The 22,605-nt window shown below is 34.9% G+C and overlaps 1 protein-coding gene across 11 annotated transcripts in view; it reads left to right on the top strand.

Moving 5' to 3' along the window:
• KANSL1L (KAT8 regulatory NSL complex subunit 1 like) overlaps positions 1-22,605 on the top strand; it is a 146,771-nt gene that overhangs the window by 121,042 nt on the left and 3,124 nt on the right. For all 11 annotated transcript variants that reach the window (XM_004262935.4, XM_049712103.1, XM_033428296.2 and 8 more), the window contains 7 exons: positions 757-922; positions 3,833-3,940; positions 16,171-16,299; positions 18,224-18,342; positions 19,144-19,268; positions 20,599-20,653; positions 21,922-22,034. In XM_004262935.4, coding sequence (XP_004262983.1) covers positions 757-922; positions 3,833-3,940; positions 16,171-16,299; positions 18,224-18,342; positions 19,144-19,268; positions 20,599-20,653; positions 21,922-22,034 — 815 coding nt within the window. The remainder of the gene's footprint in view (positions 1-756; positions 923-3,832; positions 3,941-16,170; positions 16,300-18,223; positions 18,343-19,143; positions 19,269-20,598; positions 20,654-21,921; positions 22,035-22,605) is intronic.

Here is a 22,605-nt window from a genome sequence, read left to right as displayed (position 1 = left end):
CAATTTTACTTAATGTAAATATGTAATACATATGTCTTCATAGTACTTCACTGTTATTGCAGTGTAGATATTGTCTCACATTATAATTTAAGGCAGACTCTAATTTCACTCATTGGTTATAACAGATTAGAAGGAGGAAAACAGTACAGTTGACCCTGGAACAAGGTGAGGGTTAGGGGCGTCAACCCCTACTCAGTAAAAAATCTATGTATAACTTTACAGTCAGTTGGCCTTCCTCCCTATCTGTGGTTCAGCATCCGAGGATTCGGCCAACCACAGATCATGTAATACTATAGTGCCTATTTAGTGAAAGAACCCGCTTATAAGTGGACCTGCACAGTTCAAACCTCTGTTTAAGGGTCAACTGTATGCACAGTTCTTAATCATAACATAGTACCCGCTCACTGTCATATTTTTCACTAATCTGGAGTGTAACCATTTTCTTGTGACCTAAAGTTGTTCAAACTCATTTCTCTTTTTTATGATTTCTTAAGATGGGAGAAAGACCCATTTTCACAGACTTTACTCTTCATTTTGAAGGACTGAAAAGGGACTTGTCAAATCTCATCACACTCATGGCCTTCTATATCTTTGCTTCTATCACTTAGTCTAGGTCATTGTAAAGCACTCTCCCCAAGGTGATTTAGTGATCCAGGACTTATTGCTGGTGTCATTCAGATATTGTACTATAACTGTTATATTCTCTCTGATTAGCTTTTCAACAAAAATGAACTCTTTATTTTTTTTTCCTTGCAGACTTTGCCTTCAAAAGAAACAAGGTTTTTAAATACTACACAAATGCCTTGCCTGCAATCATCTTCAATCTGGAGCAGCTGTGAACACAATTCAAAGTCTCAAATATTAACAGAACATGTATCAGAGTTAGATTCTTCTTTCCATTCCGTTCTATCATTGCCATCAGGTAAGATTCCTTTTAAAAAATTTCTAAGTAACTGACTTTTTTATGGTGAAATCTAATCCTGTAAATACAAGGAATCTGATAAACTTTTATCAGTTGTCACTGGATATTACAGCTAAACAGTTTTCATAGAGAAATTAATCTAGTCACATGCTGAATTAATGTTCTATCTTTAGGTTGATTTTTTTTTTTTTTTTTTCCTGCGGTATGCGGGCCTCTCACTGTTGTGGCCTCTCCCGTTGCGGAGCACAGGCTCCAGACGTGCAGGCTCAGCGGCCATGGCTCACGGGCCTAGCCGCTCCGCGGCATGTGGGATCTTCCCGGACTGGGGCACGAACCCGTGTCCCCTGCATCGGCAGGCGGACTCTCAACCACTGCACCACAAGGGAAGCCCTAGGTTGATTTTTTAATTCCTTGGAAACCATTTTGACTTACTTTGGGAAATTCTTAGCTTTTGATCTCCTTTTGATGTTAAATTTTTAGCATTTTATTGATAACATGGCTGTGCTGTTGAAATGTTTCTCAGTAAGTCAGAGTTCGTTTTCTAATGTGTTGTTTTGCATGGAGTTTTCCCTGCCATGTAGTATTCCTCCATCTATAATCAGCATTGAATTTCTCTGAGAGAAGGAAATTGTCCATCTTTAGACATAGTCAACTTCTGAACCTCAAAAATACCTGTAATATACAACCGAGCAGATGAGGCATTGCATCCCTATATCCCTAAGATGGCTTTAAGTTTCTTTCCAGTTCTGTCTTCTGTTCGAATGTTTCCAATTTTACCTACATTGGAACTGAAGTAAATATTTAGGGTAAAAAAGCAAACATTCTTCACACTGGTTATCTCAGGTTCCTCTCTTTATGGGAAGATATCTCAAATGGGCTTTTGTTTCCTTTTCAGCTTTTGGTTCTAATCATCCAGGGACTGCTCCTCTTTGTAAAGCACTATTTCTTGTACCTATTCCTGCCCTGAATGTTAGTTTGATTTTTACCAGTATTACAGTGGTTTCTTAGCTACACACCATACTTTGAAGTAAGTTCCTGGTAGGAACTATTTTACTCCATCCTTGAGGAAACCTTAATAATAGAAAGAAAAAATAATATATATAACAATAACACAGCTAACATTTGGTCTTAGCATACACTGGGTGCTATAAGCACATTACATTTTCTTGTTTGATGCTTGCAGCAACCCCATGAGGATAGATATTATTGTCCTCTTTATCTTACATATAAGAACATTGAGGCTTAGAGATGTTCAATTACTCATCCATAGTACACAGCTAGTAAATGATGGAGGCAGGATTTGATCTGAGGTGGTCATTCTCCAGAGCCACACTCCTAACCATACTCTTTACTGCCTTTCTGTTTTCTTAGTAGTAAATTTGTTTCTCTGATAACAAAAATCTAAGAGCTGGCATAAATAATCTTTCGTCCTACTATGTCACATCTAATAAGTTAAGATTAGCTTCCTTACCTACTACTTAGGGTTATCCATTTCTTCTTGTGTTCATTTAATAAAAATCTGAATACCTGCTGTATACTAGGTATTAAGTAGGTGGTAGGAGTATAAATACAAATAAATCCCTCAAGGTACTTGCATTCTAGTTTGACAACTGAAATATAAACTAATAAGTGTAATAAAGTGTTATGAAATTTTAATAAAAAGCCCACAGGTCACAGTGTGGGTTCTAAGGAAGGTATATGGGTAGACCAAGCACCTTCCCTAGTTATGTCATGTTTTCCCACAACTCAAGAACAACAGTGGTAGAATAGGCAATACTCCATATAAAAGTTAAATGATATTTCATTGGAAAAACTTATGTTTTGATAATTGGAAATATCAGAATCCTGAAATGTTTAAGTAGCATATTTAATTTATATTCTTATTTTCATTTTGTCATATAGTTTTATTATGGTCATAGTATAGTGATAGCATTGCAATCCATCTTACATCTGACCCTTGGGAGAGTCTCCAAGTGATACTTATGAACCCATTTTTTTGTGTAGAAAAATTTTTCCACACTTGAGTATGGATCTGCCATTAAAATACACCTTTTGATGGAGAAATACCTGTTTAAAATTGAGACCCTTCTTGGGTCTATCCTGATTTATGCATTCATAATTAGTTTTCTTAAAAATGAATACCTTCTTTCTGTAGCAAAACTTTGAATAAATCAGCTGCTTTATAAGATATTTCTTTATGTTTCTTAGGAAAAAGTTTAGGTGTCTGTTGAATGCTTTTTAAAATGATTGTTTTTGCATTCTTGACTGAAGAAAATACGCTTTAGTTAATAAATGTGAAGCACATCTATTTTATTTATTTAGCTCCTCTTTTGGTTGTGAATATGGAATATAAACATAGTGAATTGAACGACTCTCCTAAGTCTCTGTTTAAAAGAAGAGAACTAGTTTGTCAATATGTTTTGATCTTTGTAAAAGTAGATTTCATTTTGTGATTCATAATACTAGTAAACTAAGGGAATGTGAAACAGCATTTTCATAAAAGGTTGCATCTGAATTATAGTGGTTTTCCCTCAAGTAATTAAAATCGTGTAATTATGTCTTTTGGAAACTTTATTTCAAATGCAGAGTTTGTAGGGGTGGGGTGGAATGGATTTAGAGTCAGGCAGGTTTGGCTCTATATTTTATTAAAGACCTTTGTTTCATCTGCAAATAGTATTTAATATTTATATTTGTTCATTTTAGTTTATGAAATTGTTCATTGTTAGTGTTGTTTATTTTACATATAATCAGTAATTTCCAAAATACTGCTAACAACACGCTTGGAGAGAATAGTTTGCCACTTCTAATAGTTATGACTTTTCAAGCTTTGGCTTATTTTTCTAAGTCTTAATATTGGAGTCTGTAAAGAGTGATTTCACTGAAAACACTTTTTTTGCTTTATTTTTCTAGATGTGCCTCTTCATTTTCACCTTGAAACATTGTTAAAAAAGACTGAAATAAAAGGAGATCTTTCTGAAAATAAATTTGTAGGAGACTGTATCATATCTCCATCACCTGGTATGTCATTTACAAATCTTGGTACTTTATATACCTTTTACATCTTTCGTATACTTATTACTTTTGCTAAGGAAGTAAAATTTAACAAAGGAATGAATGTAAATCCTTAATTTTTAATATTCACTTTTCACAAATCACACACATACAAATAGAAAATACACAGGAGTAATTGTAACAGGATACTTATTGAATGAGAATTATGAAATATTATTGATAAATATAAAAGGAAATTTAAATAAACATGGGGATTCAGCACTGCCGGATGGTAAGAATAATTAGGATATCAGTTCTGACTTTTGATTTATGTTTAATGCAACGTTCAATATAACTTGAAGTTCTAAAAGAATTTGGTTAACATAAAATAGTTGTAAAGCCCATTGGGAAGAATTAATGGGAAAATGGAAAAGGAATTGCTGGAAAAAATATTGAATCTAGCCCAACCACATATGGAAACATGACAAAAATCTATAATCATTAGCATAGATTCTATTTTGCTTACATTTAGGAAAGTAGATCCATGAAACAGACTACATAGCTTCTTCTTTATTATATAAAGGAAGAACTGTAAATCAATAAGAAAGTGGAGAATGAACAGTAATGTTAGTCTTTTGGGGGGAAAGTTTGTTTATACACTCATTTCATATCATGTATCAGAATAAATTCTACTTGGTTCCAAGAATTTTAAATAAAACACTAAAATTACAAAATAAAACTTGAAAAATTATAATGAAACTCTGAATGGGGGGTGGAGACATTGTCTATGCTGGGAATAAATCATAAAAAGAAAGAAAATACATCAGCGTATTTTCACTATCTACAAAGCTAAAATCTCAACATCAAAACGTCACACAAGATAAATTATTTCCAGATGAAATCATCATCTCCCTCAAAAACTCAAGAATCAACTGAATGCCTGTTAGAATTAGAGTTCTGAAAGGTAGCAGATTTTTAAATAAACTTATAAAATTAAGTAGCCTTTACAAATACCAGTAATAACCTATTAGAATTTGTAAAAGAATAAATTATCCTAGACATATTGACAATGAAAATATAAAATATCTAGGATTAAACCTAACAAGGAATTACATGAAGAAAACTTCAAAAGTTTACAGAGGAACATGAGTATATGCTTATATGGAGAGAAATACCCTGTTCCTGTCAGAATATGGTAGCTTAAGATGTTATTTTTTCCAAATTAACTTATAATGTAATTCTTTTTTCTAAATTTTATTTATTTATTTATTTTTATACAGCAGGTTCTTATTAGTTATCTATTTTATACATATTAGTGTATAAATGTCAATTCCAATCTCCCAATCATCACACCACACCACCCCCAACTTTCCCCCCTTGATGTCCATAAATTTGTTCTCTACATCTGTGTCTCTATTTCTGCCTTGCAACCTGGTTCATCTGTACCATTTTTCTAGATTCCACATATATGCGTTAATATACGATATTTGTTTTTCTCTTTCTGACTTACTTCACTCTGTATGACAGTCTCTAGGTCCATCCACGTCTCTATAAATGACCCAATTTCGTTCCTTTTTATGGCTGAGTAATATTCCATTGTATATATGTACCACATCTTCTTTATCCATTCATCTGTCGATGGGCATTTAGATTGCTTCCATGACCTGGCTATTGTAAATAGTGCTGCAATGAACATTGGGGTGCCTGTGTCTTTTTGAATTATGGTTTTCTCAGGGTGTATGCCTAGTACTTAAAATGTAATTTCTTTTAACATCTTTATTGGAGTATTATTGCTTTACATTATTGTATTAGTTGCTGCTGTTTAACAAAGTGAATCAGCTATACGTATACATATATCCCCATATCTCCTCCCTCTTGCGTCTCCCTCCCAACCTCCCTATCCCACCCCTCCAGGTGGTCACAATGCACTGAGCTGATCTCCCTGTGCTATGTGGCTGCTTCCCACTAGCTATATGTTTTACATTTGGTAGTGTATATATATATATCAGTGCCACTCTCTCACTTTGTCTCAGCTTACCCTTCCCCCTCCCCATGTCCTCAAGTCCATTCGCTACATCTGCATCTTTATACCTGTCCTGCCCCTAGGTTCTTCAGAACCCTTTTTTTTTTAGATTCCATATATATGTGTTAGCATATGGTATTTGTTTTTCTCTTTCTGACTTACTTCTCTGTATGACAGTCTCTAGGTCCATCCACCTCACTACAAATAACTCAATTTCGTTTCTTTTTATGGCTGAGTGATATTCCATTGTGTATATGTGCCATGTCTTCTTTATCCATTCATCTATTGATGGACACTCAGGTTGCTTCCATGTCCTGGCTATTGTAAATAGTGCTGCAATGAACATTGTGGTACATGTCTCTTTTTGAATTATGGTTTTCTCAGAGTATATGGCCAGTAGTGGGATTGCTGGGTCATATGGTAGTTCTTTTTTTTAGTTTTTTAAGGAACCTCCATACTGTTCTCCATAGTGGCTGTATCAATTTACATTCCCACCAACAGTGCAAGAGGTTTCCCTTTTCTCCACATCCTCTCCAGCATTTATTGTTTGTAGATTTTGTGATGATGGCCATTCTGACCCGTGTGAGGTGATACCTCACTGAGGTGATACCTCATTGTAGTTTTGATTTGCATTTCTTTAGTGATTAGTGATGTTGAGCATCCTTGCATGTGTTTGTTGGCAATCTGTATATCTTCTTTGGAGAACTTATAATATAATTCTAATCAGAATCCCAGAATCATTCTTCTTTTGGAACAAAGTTATTCTGAAGTTTACCTAATAATGAAAATGTTGAATAGTCAATAAAACTTTTAAAAGATCAATAAGGAGGTGTCAGATATCAAAATATAAAGGTATAATCATTAAAACATTGTGATGCCCATGGAAGCCAAGGGAACTAAATAAAAAAAACCTAGAGACAAACCCAAGGATTCATTATATGATAAGAGTCATATTTCCTATTAGTGTGGAAAAGATAGCCTAGCCAATAAATAACAATAAACAATTCTTATGAAGCATTCCTTATATGCCAGTACAGTACTAGTTGAAAGGCTTTGTATGTGTAAATTGTTTTAATCTGTACAACCCTGTAAGGTAGGTATTATGATTATTTTCTCCTTGACTAGCTTTTCCCAAATCACAGTTGAGTAGTAGTAGAGGCAGGATTCAAATCCAAACAGTCTCTCTCAGAGTTAATGCTTTAAACAACTAAGTTTGTCCTGTAATCAGTGGCATTAAGTAATGACTTTTTGGAAAAATAAAATGAGATCTGTATCTCATACAGCACATTAAAACAAATTTAAGATGGATGAACATAAATACATTCCAGATAAAGAGGTAAATGTTAAAAATGGTATCTTAAAAGAATTAGGAGAAAAACTAGGTGTAGTAAATGATAATAATGAAAATGCTAACAATCGCTAACATGTAATTGAACACTTATGTGCCAGTCACTGTGCTAAATGTTTCTCCTTTTTCCAATTACATTAATATTAGACATTTTAATTATCAGTTCTGGCAAGACTGTGTAGTAAAAACAGGACCCTAAAATATTTCAGGTGCAATTAATTGATACAGGCCTTTTGGGAAGTACTGTGAAATGCATTACAAGGCCTTTAAACTACGTATTTTTTATAAGCTCATTGAGGAAAAAAAAAACTTGTGTACTTGTTCACAATAAATGTTTGCTAAACTGTTAACTCTGTACTCTGATCCAGCAGATCCATTTCCAAGAACCTAGTCTAATCCTAAATATGAAACCACCTTTATTCACAAATATATTTATCTTAACATTATTTGTGGTAATGAAAAATTAAAGACAACTTGAAGAGAACAGTAGGAATGTGGTTAACTGTCTATCACAGTGGAATATACAGCCTTTTAAAGGATCATAAAAGTTCATCTAAGGATGGAAACATTTATCAAAGAATGTTAAGTGTTATTAAAGGACAAATGTTTTACTTCTATGGATGGTACAATTATAACCATGTAAAAATGTTTATACTTGTATCAGCCAAATGCAATGTACGGGCCTCTTGGGGATCCTGATTTGAACAACTCAGCTGTACACACACACACACACACACACACACACACACACACAATTTTTGAGACAGAGAAATTTGAACATGGACTGGCTGTTGCATATTAATTATTGTGTTAGATGTAATAATGCATGTGGTTACATAAATACACATTCTATCAGTTTATTAGAGATTCAATCTGACACATAATGTAGATAAGATATGATGTCTGGGATGTGCTTTCAAATATTACAGCAAAAAAAAAAGCTTGTGGGAGAGAGAGAGAGAACAAGATTGGTCACGAGCATTCGTGATGCTGAATGATAGGTACAGGGGAGTTCATTATTCCATTTTCCATTTGTGTTTCTTGAAATTGTTCCAGTCAGAAGTTAGAGAAAGAAAAAAAAGCACTAAGGCAAGAAAAAATTGCCTATGCTTGGAAAAAACAGTAAAGAAATACAGGAAAATATAGCTTATGTTTACTTTTCATGATTTAATTCTACTTGGAAGTTATCCTGAGACTAAAATTTTTTTACTTAAAAAATGTGTTCATGAAGATGATTATTTTAAGAATGTCCATAATACAAATAATATCATGATGATAACAAGTAGCTCCAACAGCTAGGGAATAGCTGTTAAATGATACTGTCTCTAATCAGGAATATTAGGTGACCATCTGAAAACATAACAATGATGAGTGAGTTACCAGATTTAAAAAAATAGTTATACATATATCCAAATAAAATCATTACATTTGAAATATTAATATGAAATATATGTATATGACTGAAAGGGAATATGCAAAAACAAAGGTAATTATATTTCTTCTAATGTTGCTCTATTATTTATCTGACTTTAAAAAATGGGGCAGTGTACAGGAGTTCCCTGGTGGGCTAGTGGTTATGATTCCAGTCTTTCACTGCCGAGGCCTGGGTTCAATCCCTGGTCAGGGAACTGAGATCCCACAAGCTGCGCAACCAAAAAAAAAAAGGGCAGTGTAAATGTTAGGCTCAAAATTATTACTGATGTATCAATAATGTAATGACATGTTAGTAATGGGAAATTAAAAGCTAGGAAATGGAAGACATTTGAATTGAATGCTACAGTAACATTAGGCACATCAATGAAGTATTTTTTTGTATACCAATCTCTCCTCCCCTATTTTCTTCATTCCCTACCACTCTCAATCCAAATAATTATTAATTAGGTTTCATCCCATATCCGTCTTAAACAGCTGGCCATTAATTTTTCTTTTCTACAGAATTAAGTAAAACTAGAGTCCAACATTTATTGAGTACCTGCTCTGTGCCAGGTAGACAATTAAGTGCTGAAAAATCAAAGGCGAGTCACAGGAAATTAAAGAAATTATAATGTGATGGGGAAGCAGACACACAAATGACTATTAAATGATGTTAAGGGTACAGACATGATAAAAAATATTCTTAAAAAGGGGGGAGGTTAGTGTATAACTCTGCCTAGCAGAAGGTAGAGGAAGAGGAAGAGAATTTAAGGGTTATGGGAAAAGGGCAAAAAGAGGAACTTCAGAAAGATGGTGATGCCAAGTATAGCTTTAAATACTTAAGTGGAATTTAGAGGAAGAGTCAAATTTTCCAAATCATTGTTTCTCAAGTTTTAATGTGCAAATTACTTTGGTGATGTGGTTAGAATGCAGATTGATTCAGAAAGTTTGGAATGGGGTCTGAGATTCTATATTTCTAATAAGATCCCTGGTGGTTCAAATACTGTTGGCCCATATTAAGTAACAAGCTTTTAAAATGGAAAAAATCACATAACTTTTCATGGAGCCATGAAACACTGTGATGTGTTCAAGTATATACAAATAGCCTGGTATTCCTGTAGGGCAAATTGTGTGAAAGTAAATAGATGTTTTTGTGCTTTACCTCAGAGCTTGGATTTATCCTATACTCTCCTTTAGAGTTAGCAATTATGACAGAACTGCTGACTTCAGGTAACAAGAAAGTAGGGAAAAGACAAACTGAAGAATTGATTAGTTGCCAATTGTGAGGAGATACCAAAGCCAACTTAAGGGCCTATACTCATCAAAATATTCAAAGTCATGAAAGACAAGATAATGGAATTATTTCAGATACAAGAAAACTTTAAAGAGACCTGCCAACTGAACGGAGAGTGATCAGGATTTTCTGTAAAGAACATTATAGGACTAATGGGTGAAATTTGAATAAACTCTATAGTTAGCTAATAGTTAATTATTAACTTCTTGGTTTTGATAGTTGTGTTCCTATGTAAGAGAATGCCCTTGTTTTTGAAAAATACATATTGACATATTTAGAGTAGAGAAGCATCATGTCAGTATTTCATTGGCATTCAGAAAGATGAAGCCAGTGTGGTAAAATGTTAACATTTGGGGGATCTGAGTAAAAAATATATGGGACTTCTTTGTATTACTCCAAGTTTTCTATAAGTCTGAAATTATGTCAAAATAAAGTTTTATTTTTCAGAGTGCACAGAGAGGAACAATAGCACCACAACCCACGCAAGTCAGAACCCTAAGGCTCAGCCTTCTTCACCCACACTTCCTCGTATCTAAACCCCATTATCAGTGTGATCTTATGCTTCAAACCGGCTTCTCTATATTTCTACCAATTTCAGTCTAACTTAATGATCCCTTATCTATACTCCTGAAATAGCCTAATCAAGTTTTATTTCCCTTCAATCCCTGCAGCAATTTATATTTTCAAAAAGTAAATCTAATTATGTCACACCTGCTTCCCATCCCCATCCTTTAAAATATTTGACAGAGGGAATATTCTTTAATAGAGTATCCCTAAAGCCCTACTTACATAGGCTGTTTCCTACCTGTTCGTGGTTTTCACCATGCTTCCTTACTCTAACCTACCTGGCTGCTGTTCACTTGCCAGATTTTTCCTCTTCCCTGGTGCCTTGGGCCTTTCTACCATTCTCTATTCCTTGCCCTTACTATCCAGCAGCTGTTTCTGTTCGTATTTTGTAATCTAACACTTTATCTGGGAAGCCTTTCCTAGAGCTCTCTTACTAGTTATACTCAGTATCTCCTATCAATAGTACTTCTGTTTTCTACCACACATTACTTGCAGTTTTTGAGAATGCGTATAAACTACATCAGGGGCATGGTCCATGCCTGTTCTTGCTCACCACTGTCCCCCCAAGGTATAACACAGTGCCTGGCATGTAACTGGCTCTCTATAAAGTTATCAAATGTATAAATGAAAGGGAAGGCAGGAGACAGGAGAGATGCTGGGCCAAGATATATCTTTTTGTTTTTTGTTTTTCTCGGTACGCGGGCCTCTCCCGTTGCGGAGCACAAGCTCCGGACGCACAGGCTCAGCGGCCATGGCTCACGGGTCCAGCCGCTCCGCGGCATGTGGGATCTTCCCGGACCGGGGCACGAACCCGTGTCCCCTGCATCAGCAGGCGGACTCTCAACCACTGTGCCACCAGGGAAGCCCCAAGATGTATCTTAAAATGAAATTTAGGAGATTTGGGTAAGTGAGCACTGAAAGACTGGGAGGGTTATCATCAGGACAGGTGAAGAGAAGGTGTGAGTTACACTCTGAATTGCCATGCATCAAGAGTCCACTACAACCTTACAAGACACCAAAGAGTAAAAGGGGGAAAGTGTAAAGAAAACTTTTGAGTAAAATTAAATAAAAAGCATCACTTTAGTGAAGGTTAAGGTTTCTGATGTGCTTTTACAAGACTAGGGGTGGTGGTGAGACTCCTTTTAGAAGAGATGCGTTGAAATTTGCCTGGAATTTTCTTTAAAATACTCTAGAAAACAAGTGGACACTATTGGAACACCAACACATGCCAGGTATATATATTTTAAAACCTAACAATTCTAGCTACCCCTTTGTAGGAATGAGTTTAGAATTGTCTGCCATCTTATTTTACTATTTAACATCTTTCTCTGCTTTCTTTATCTTGAGTGGCAAGAAATCTTGAGGGCTACCTTAGAATTCTGTTTACTGTTTTTCATGAGGGCTTTAAAAAGTCGCCATTGTTTTTTCCTGCATCTGCTTTTGCTTTTTTCTTTTTACATCTTTATTGGAGTATAATTGCTTTACAATGGTGTGTTAGTTTCTGCTTTATAACAAAGTGAATCAGTTATACATATACAGATGTTCCCATATCTCTTCCCTCTTGCGTCTCCCTCCCTCCCACCCTCCCTATCCCACCCCTCCAGGCGGTCACAAAGCACCGAGCTGATCTCCCTGTGCTATGCAGCTGCTTCCCACTAGCTATCTACCTTACGTTTGGTAGTGTATATATGTCCATGCCTCTCTCTCGCTTTGTCACAGCTTACCCTTCCCGCTCCCCATATCCTCAAGTCCATTCTCTAGTAGGTCTGTGTCTTTATTCCTGTCTTACCCCTAGGTTCTTCATGACATTTTTTCCCTTAAATTCCATATGTATATGTGTTAGCATACAGTATTTGTCTTTCTGAGTTACTTCACTCTGTATGACAGACTCTAGGTCTACCTACCTCATTACAAATAGCTCAATTTCGTTTCTTTTTATGGCTGAGTAATATTCCATTGTATATATGTGCCACATCTTCTTTATCCATTCATCCGATGATGGACACTTAGGTTGCTTCCATCTCCGGGCTATTGTAAATAGAGCTGCAATGAACATTTAGTACATGACTCTCTTTGAATTATGGTTTTCTCTGGGTATATGCCCAGTAGTGGGATTGCTGGGTCATATGGTAGTTCTATTTGTAGTTTTTTAAGGAACCTCCATACTGTTCTCCATAGTGGCTGTACCAATTCACATTCCCACCAGCAGTGCACACCCTCTCCAGCATTTATTGTTTCTAGATTTTTTGATGATGGCCATTCTGACTGGTTTGAAATGATATCTCATTGTAGTTTTGATTTGCATTTCTCTAATGATTAATGATGTTGAGCATTCTTTCATGTGTTTGTTGGCAGTCTGTATATCTTCTTTGGAGAAATGTCTATTTAGGTCTTCTGCCCATTTTTGGATTGGGTTGTTTTATTGTTATTGAGCTGCATGAGTGGCTTATAAATTTTGGAGATTAATCCTTTGTCAGTTGCTTCATTTGCAAATATTTTCTCCCATTCTGAGGGTTGTCTTTTGGTCTTGTTTATGGTTCCCTTTGCTGGGCAAAAGCTTTGAAGTTGCATTAGGTCCCATTTGTTTATTTTTGTTTTTATTTCCATTTCTCTAGGAGGTGGGTCAAAAAGGACCTTGCTGTGATTTATGTCAGTGTTCTGCCTATGTTTTCCTCTAAGAGTTTGATAGTTTCTGGCCTTACATTTAGGTCTTTAATCCATTTTGAGCTTATTTTTGTGTATGGTGTTAGGGAGTGATCTAATCTCATACTTTTACATGTACCTGCCCAGTTTTCCCAGCACCACTTTTTGAAGAGGCTGTCCTTTCTCCACTGTACATTCCTACCTCCTTTATCAAAGATAAGGTACCATATGTGCATGGGTTTATCTCTGGGCTTCCTATCCTGTTCCACTGATCTTTCTGTTTTTGTGCCAGTACCATACTGTCTTGATTACTGTAGCTTTGTAGTATAGTCTGAAGTCAGGGAGCCTGATTCCTCCAGCTCTGTTTTTCGTTTTCAAGATTGCTTTGGCTATTCGGGGTCTTTTGTGTTTCCATACAAATTGTGAACTTTTTTGTTCTAGTTCTGTGAAAAATGCCAGTGGTAGTTTGATAGGAATTGCATTGAATCTGTTGATTGCTTTGGGTAGTAGAGTCATTTTCACAATGTTGATTTTTCCAGTCCAAGAAGATGGTATATCTCTCCATCTATTTGTATCATCTTTAATTTCTTTCATCAGTGTCTTATAATTTTCTGCATACAGGTCTTTTGTCTCAGGTAGGTTTATTCCTACATATTTTATTCTTTTTGTTGCAATGGTAAATGGGAGTGTTTTCTTGATTTCACTTTCAGATTTTTCATCATTAGTGTATAGGAATGCAAGAGATTTCTGTGCATTAATTTTGTATCCTGCTACTTTACCAAATTCATTGATTAGCTCTAGTAGTTTTCTGGTAGCATCTTTAGGATTTCTATGTATAGTATCATGTCATCTGCAAACAGTGACAGCTTTACTTCTTTTCCAATTTGGATTCCTTTTCTTCTCTGATTGCTGTGGCTAAAACTTCCAAAACTATGTTGAATTAGAGTGGTGAGAGTGGGCAACCTTGTCTTTTTCCTGATCTTAGTGGAAATGCTTTCAGTTTTTCACCACTGAGGATGATGTTGGCTGTGGGTTTGTGCTTTTGCTTTCTGGCAATCTGATTCTCATTCCTTTGCAATAATTTTTCCCTTCTCTGGTAACTTTTAGGATGTCTTCATACTTATGTGCTATATATATATATTTTTTTCATTTGCTTTGATGCTCAAGTGAGTTATCGAAACATTAGAGTTAATATCAATGTGTAAAAAATTTTGGCTATCATTTCTTCAAATATTACATCCCATTCTATTCAATCCTTTGTTAACCTATTTTGGTTTGTCCTTTTTTTCATATTTCCATCACTCTATTCCTTTGAGTTGTGGAATTACTCTTCCAATCCAATGATCTTGACTTTTAGATATGACCATTCTGTTATTCAGGGCAGTGAGCAATGATTTTGTTTCACAATTTCAACAATTATATTTCCCATTTCTGAGGTCTCTTGGCCTTTTGCCTCTTTCTCTTGGCAATATTAGTTATTTTGAAGACCTGTAAATCTGTATTCTGTGAACCCATTAACTATTTCCAGAGATGGTTCTTCCATTTGTTGTTTGTACCTTTTCTTTGTTTTACGCTACTGGTATTCAGATTTTTGGAGTCTTGTGTTCTCATCTTTAAAGTTAATATTCACCGTTACAACTTCTGCCACTGCTTTTTATGGGATCCTTCTCATGGAAGAGGTAGAAATTTGCACTCTATACTGTTTTCAGAGGCAGTTATGGATGAGCAGGACATGTTTCAAACAAAGTGGGGCACCGGGCGTTGCCTTATCTACCCACCCATCCATTTCTCTACTGAAGCCTCAAGGACCCTGGTGGAGGTGTTGGCAGGCTGGCAAGTGTAGTCATTCTATTAGTTACTGCAGGTAATTCTTTCTTTCCTCCAGGTCTGGAGCGCCTTTGATTTTGATCACATTTTTGTGGCAGTACTTTCCCATGTGCTTTTGCAGTTTGCTTCTCAAATTTCGTAAGATATTAGGCTTTCAGAGATTGCTCACAAATTCCACTCTACTTAAAAGTTCCTTTTTTTGCATGCTAACGTGGATGTAAATGTGCCGATCTGTGCATCTATATATAAAAATTTTGTCTATCATTTTTAGGGTGCTTTGCCATCTTGAAATCTGAGTCCCAGTCACTGTTGGTAGACCATACTCTTTTTTCTCAGTGTTGGTGAGAATTTGGCACTTAGGCCTTCATATTTTTTCCCTATCCTTTCCACATCTCCAAACATTTCAAAAAAAGAAGCCAATTTAGTTATTTATCCAGTACTGGAAATATGGGGTTCAGACGGAACAACAGTCATGGTGACACTAACATTTATTGCATACTTATGCCAGATATCCTTCTAATGACTATTACAGGAATTTGTTTAATCCTCACAATCCCACAATAGCTGCTATTATCCCTATTTTACAGATAAGGCAACTGAGGCACAGAGATATTAAGTGACTTAAAGTTTTTAAAAAATTCATTGCTTTAAAAAGTGAAAGAATGGTGCTAGGCACTGTCAGGAGATTGATGAAATCTGGTTATCGCTCTCAAGAGATCCCAGTCTGTTGTATTCTATAATCTTACTTAGTCCTGAGTTGTTCCCAGATTTAAGGTAAGCAGGAACTAACTTAAGGATTCAGATCATATTCAGCCAAGATTTATAGATCTGAACAAATCTTCTCTGTAAAATTCTGTAATTTAGAAGACTGTGAGAACAGATCACCTTTCCTCTTCATCCTCTTCACATAATGGAGCAACTATAGGAAATTGAGCACTTCCTGAAGATGTTTTTAATGAATCTTACTTTGGTTATTTTCAGCTTAGGAGTATTTCATCTTCGTATGTAAGTATTTACTTTACTATATATAATTTTGAACTGGTATATTAATATTCTGCAATGTTACAAAGTAAAAAGAGGTTAACATGCTCATTATATTTGTGTTAAGGAACTAAAACTTCACATTTTTCTTTCCTTTTCAGTACATAATACTTCTCTGAATCAATGGAGAAATGGATATTCTCCTATATGCAAGCCTCAAATGAGGTCAGAATCTTCTGCACAGCTGTTACAGGGAAGAAAGAAAAGACACTTGAGTGAAACAGCATTAGGTAGGTTAAAATGAGGACAGGAGCACTAGTACTAAAAACTGAAAAAAAAAAATTCTGATTTCCAAAGAACCTCTGCCTCATGGGAGTCATAATCTAGAACAGTCACTAATTACACAAAACATCCATGGTTCTATGAACATTAAACAGCATATTCATGTAGTCAATTCAGAATTATTTGTGGACTGGGAATCCATCCACTTTGTGAGTTAAGGATTTCCTTCCTATGTTTCCTAACTAGAGTTATCTTCTACCTGTGTTTCCTAACTAGAGTTATCTTCTACTAACTGTCCTCCTGGACAGTACTTAGTCTCCAACATTGTGTTCTGGACTCAAAATATGTCAGTACAAGGTTGCCTTTTAGATATTTATTACCATTTCTGGTACCTATTGTGGAGATGTTGATTTCCCTGAAGCTTCCTCGGAATTTTGATAAACTGGGTGAGATTCATCTAAGGTAACTCAACCGCCTGACTGAATTCCCCTTAGGAACGTACAGTTCCAAGATGAATAGAGATACCTCTGAAACTAGAACCCTGCTAGTAATACAAAATGGGTTTGTTATGGGCATTTGGGACAAGATAGTTTCAACAGTTATTGCAAATAATGATAAAAAATAAAACTTAACTGGAAAGGTGTGTGTTAAATAACAAATTATCTGTATACTCTATTGGTTCTTATTCATTGTTCCAGTGGATCTAACACTATATACATTAGTCAAGTATGTCCGAGGTATAGTATGTCAATACACCCAATAAATTAGAAACTATTTACATCCAAGATGTACTTAACTGTAATTATACACGGTGGCTTTAACATATTTATCAGTATGGCTTCTAGAAATCCCACCATAACAGACCAAAGTCACTACCTAATATCACACTACCTGATCAACTAGTGTGGAACAAAATTAAACTCCCACCCACATTCAGGGATATCATTATGCTTTTTTGGTGCCTTAACCTTAAGATAACCAACAGTCATCTAGCTTTTGAGGAACTTTCATACATCTTTGCCAAAATATAGGAAAACCTGTATCTCTTAATATAAAGATGCATTATGAAAAAATACACATTACTTAAGATGTAGACTGTTTTACTTGAATTGATAGATCTAACTTTTAGCTAGATGGGAACATAGGAATAGAATGAGTAAAATGCTGTACTACAAAGAAGTAACTAGACAGCTCTCTAGACAACCATTTTCAAGATATGGATACGATTTGAAGAAACAACTAGCCAGAAAGGACATTTTTAAACAACTGGAATAATATAAATATGAACTGTGTATTAAATTTTACATTACACAGGAAAATATTTTTCAAGATCTGTATTAAAGTAAAATAAAGAAGGGCAGTAAGAAAATAAACATATACTCACTAAATAGACACAAAACAAATGGAGAAAAGGAACGTGGAAGAGACAGAAAATAACAAAGTTGGAAGTAAACTTAACTTTGTTATCAATATTCTGAGAGAAAAGAGAAATTTTATTCCTGAAATAGGATGTTATAATAGGAGAAACATTTTCAGAAATCAGTAGTCAGAAGATCAAGTTAAGGAAATCTCCCAAAAAGTAGAAAACGATATGAAAAAATCAGAGAATAGACAAGAAAATTAAGAGGTAAGTCTTAGAAGTTCAACCTCTGAATAAGTTACAGAAAACATGAACAGAGTAAAGGGAGATTAATAAAGAAGGATATGCTGGATAAAAACTGTCAATACCCCAGAAAATGGAAATTGTGGCAGGATTGTGGCTAAGATTTTTATAAAATTTCCTTAGTTTTTTTCATTTTTGATACATGAATTTAAAAAAAAAAAACCTAAACAGATCAAGAAACACATGTTACCAAACTAGGAAAACAGAAATTCTAATACCTACCAGTTACATTTAATGTATCACATTCTCAATGGTTCTTTCCATGGCAGGAGAAAGAACTAGATTTGAAGAATTTGCTATTCAACGCACAGAACCAGGATCCCAGAGCAATTTTACTGCAGTTACTAATGTCAATGTTATATCAAGAACCCAGAATTCATCATCACAAGTAGGTTTTTGTACAGTGAGCTTTAAAGTAGCTTTATGACCTTTAAACCTGGCAGATCTGGTGGGGGGAGGGGAACTTGTTATAGATATTTTGTTAATCTATAACAGCCTTATTTACTAGCACATAATTAGCATATTCAGAATTATTTTACTAAGACGCAATAAATTTGATTAAACTTTTTTTTTTTAACTAGGGAGCTAATTGTACATTAGTCCTTGGTTATGGCTTTTTTCGTATGCTAAAAACTTTAAACTTTATCATAACCATCCCTACTTCTTGACATGATGCTAAGTATAATCTTGCTAATAAGAATCCAGCAGTGTTCTTACTTTGTTCTGTTTCATTACCTGGTAGGGAGTAGAGGTTAAAACGTGGGAGGATTTAGAGAAAACAGCATGAAGCTCAGGGACCCAGGAACACATAAATGAAGATTGTAAAAACGATCTTTATTAAAAGGCTCACCAAACATTTCATAGCCTTTCCTAATAAAAAATGAGTTTGTTAAAAGATCATTTCACTGACATTTAGGGTGCTTTATGGTACAATCTTCTGATGTTTTGTATTTTAAGGCATTCATATTTTTAATGGTCTTAAAAATAGGCCTGAATGTGTCCACACACAAATGTATTGGTTCATAGAAGATACATATGCTTTCTTGTTTTTCTTAACATTTTATACTCAGATTTCATAACAATGTATAAAACTTAAAGGCACTGCCATGTTATCTTTATATAACTCGTAAAAGGAGAGTATCATTACAAGTAACCAAATACTATTGTAAACTACAATCCTATCTTGCAGAATACTGCACGACGACGATTGCGAAGTGAGAGCTCTTATGATATAGATAATATTGTGATTCCCATGTCATTAGTGGCCCCAGCTAAATTAGAGAAACTCCAATATAAGGAAATAGTTACTCCAAGGTATGTATACTTACATTATTTAATTTTCCTTCTTTTTTTGAATAAACTTAAATTTTCAGTGAAGTTAAAATTTTATTTAATGAAAGGAAGATGCTCCTTTCTGCCTTCCTCCCACTTATATGGTTACATGGAGGGAAAATGGTGAAAGAAACTTTGACATTACTCATGCTGAAAAGAAGTGCCATACAGTAACACTACTTTCTCAGGTTTTATTAAGAAATGGAAATTCCTAATACTTCAGCACTTTTAGAGTTTTTTCATTCAATATTTAGTTTCCTATTGTATATATGGTACTAAAAGGTACTTTAAGGATGTAAATAATTACACTAACAGATAATCCTTGCTCCTTAAAATGGAGATACGCACAAGGCTGCAGAGATCAAAGAAAGCAACTACCTTTGCATAGAGTATTTGCAGTGTAAGATAACACCTGTGACAACCTGTGCAAGGCTAAGCCAGAGACTGAGGTTTTGTGAAGGGTGATACAGGAAATAAAGGCTCAAAAAGTTGTCACGAGATTGTGGATGTCCTTGAATGCCACACACAGATCTGTTTTCTGCTGGCAGCAAACTGTCCATTTTTTTAGCCATGATGAAAGAGGTTTAAGATTATTAATCTGGCACCAAGAAGTAGAAATAGAAAAGGATGGAAACAGAGACAAGAGCTGGTTGACAATTACAGTAATTTCTACACATCTCTATTCTAACTAATTTGATTCTTTTATTCATAATTGCTTTGAGGCACTGAGAGAACTCTTAATACTCTAGGAGGTATTATGAGAATTTCTGCAGAGAATTTGTTGACATATTCTACATTAAGTAAAAAAATAACATTTGTGGTTAGATGTTCTATAGCAACAATGTTTTCAATTTACACTGGTAGGCTGGAGCCGGCTGGCTGACCTTGTTTAGCCCGTAGGGATTCTGTGATGTGGCTGTTAAAAACTCACAAGAGGCCATGATGGGAGTCTTCACACAAAGAAACTGGCAAATGCTAAAAATCAGAGCTTTTTTCCTCTTTATTTTCTGAGCCAGTTTGTCAGCATACCACTAACTTATTTCAAAATTAGTACATTCGTAGGTATAAAACGCAACTATGTATAAGAGACTGTTTATTGTAAGGCCAAAAGTAAAGCCTCATCTCCTGTCCTCTTCTCATAATACAAATACGTTGTCTCTTTTAAAAGATAAAGTACTAAGATACAGCCATTTGAATTATGGAAATCCCAAAGAAAGAAAACACTACTATAATAGCTGTGCTTACAGAATAAAATTGCTACATTTAGGTAGATTAACAAAAGCTGTTTGAAATTCGTTTGTATCTTCAACAGCTGGAGGATGGTTGTTCTCCAGCCTCTGGATGAATATAATTTGGGTGAAGAAGAGGTAAGCTGCCTTTCACTTACTGCACTTAATATGTTATGAAGCCTGCTTAATTTTTTTTTCCCATGTGCTTAATTTGGTATTTGAGGAACATACACTGATTTTATAAATTTTCAAAACTTATGAAAAGAAAGTTCCCCTTTAAGGATATTAATTTGATTAGGAAGTGTTTTGTGCAAATTTGGCTACAAAAAGACAAAATATATAAAGAATAAAGAAAAGCAAAAACAAAACATACCATTTCCTTACATGAGTCATTGAAATATTGAATTTATGTGAATATATTCAATTCCCAGTATTAGTCATATTTTTCTGCATGGTATTTAGTTTAACAGTCAAGCCTACAATTCCATATGCAAAATCTTGTGAACAATTGCTTTTGAATTTGGAAAGTTTTGGATTTTAGAAAGTACTGTGGTACATATATCATGTAATACATATAGGGAGTCTAGGACAGTGCTCATAATCAAATAGTAATGTTTCTATAGTGAAATATTAATAGAAAGTAGAATAGCCCCACATCATTTCAGATAAGATTGTGTCACCAAATGAATTATGAAAACTTGTTTTTTCAGATTTTTGGAATTACAGGAAAGGGACTGTGGACCTGTATGGATAAAACTTATAGTAAGACAAGAAAAATTAAAGGGAAAGATACTATATAACCAAACTAATTCAAAGTGATAGTCTGAAGAAGCAGGTATTATATAAAAGACATTGTTTCCATTACAGTCTTTCTGTGCCAACTGATCGGGTTTTTCAACTACCAAAATTTACTTTTTAATGCCCTTCCCTCTTTTAATGCACCCTTCTCTAGTTCAGAATGACCCTAGCCAGAAACACAACCGAAGTCTTAGAACTCCAGATAAGTAACTCATTAAACTAATTCTCATTTACCTCAGACAGTTTTACTTTCTTTGATATTAATATGTTCCATGAACAGTATACTCTGTAAGGGGCAATCAATACAAGGTTTTGGATGAATAAAGCATTAAGGATATTTTATGTAAGTGGAAAGCACTGTGAACCTATATGTACTCAAGGTACTATAAGTATTCTAGGTAAATCTTCAAACATGACCCAACAGTAAAAAAGTTTTAAACTCCCTCTTTTTAGGAATGAACCTCCTCTCATAACATTTGTTCTCTGACTTAGACTGCATTTATTTTAGAGTTTTCTTCCTATTGTTCTCTTGATGAGGAACTCTGACACCTGTTCTCATATTTCAAAATGTTTCTGATAAAAGCAAAACTTTTCATTTCTAATTCCAGATAGAAGACCTCTCTGATGCAGTCTTCTCCCTAAGACACAAAAAATATGAAGAGAAAGAGCAAGCCAGATGGTCACTGTGGGAGCAAAGCAAGTGGCACAGAAGAAACAGCAGGCAGGTGTTGTAAATTTAAACCCCAAAACCATGGAATCCATGTGAAATCTCCAGTAATTCTGCATAATAACGAGGGAGACCACTGAAAATGAAGAAAACATACTATATAACATCTGCTGTTTGTGCCCTAGAAGTGAAACACTGCTTATACTGAGTTGAGTTTACATTAAAAATATATTCAGGCTAATTACATAATGATGAAAGGAGTTTTATTTACTCCACTCAATTTCTCATGCTAATTGTCAGCCTCAGTAATAGATTTAACTGAGCAAACAATATGAAAAATTCTCCGTAAGTAGGTCATTTCAGTGTACTGTAATGGTGGACCTAACACTAGGGATTAGAATCTGGGTAATCTGTAACAAAGCCACTTCAGAAATGTTTTTCTTAAAAAGAAACAAACCAAAAAAACCCCTCAAGAAACCTATCCAGGGTAAAAAAGCAAATCGCCTAATACTTGGAACATGACTTTGAGGGATGGGGGGATAAATCCTAACAACATAATCAGTAGTCATGTATTTGAGAAAATCCCTGGCATTTTATATTTAACTGGACTATTTTTTAATACAGC

The sequence above is a fragment of the Orcinus orca genome, chromosome 7 (genome assembly GCF_937001465.1).
Source record: "Orcinus orca chromosome 7, mOrcOrc1.1, whole genome shotgun sequence".
Classification (NCBI taxonomy): Eukaryota; Metazoa; Chordata; class Mammalia; order Artiodactyla; family Delphinidae; genus Orcinus; species Orcinus orca.
This window is presented reverse-complemented; position numbering and strand designations above follow the sequence as displayed.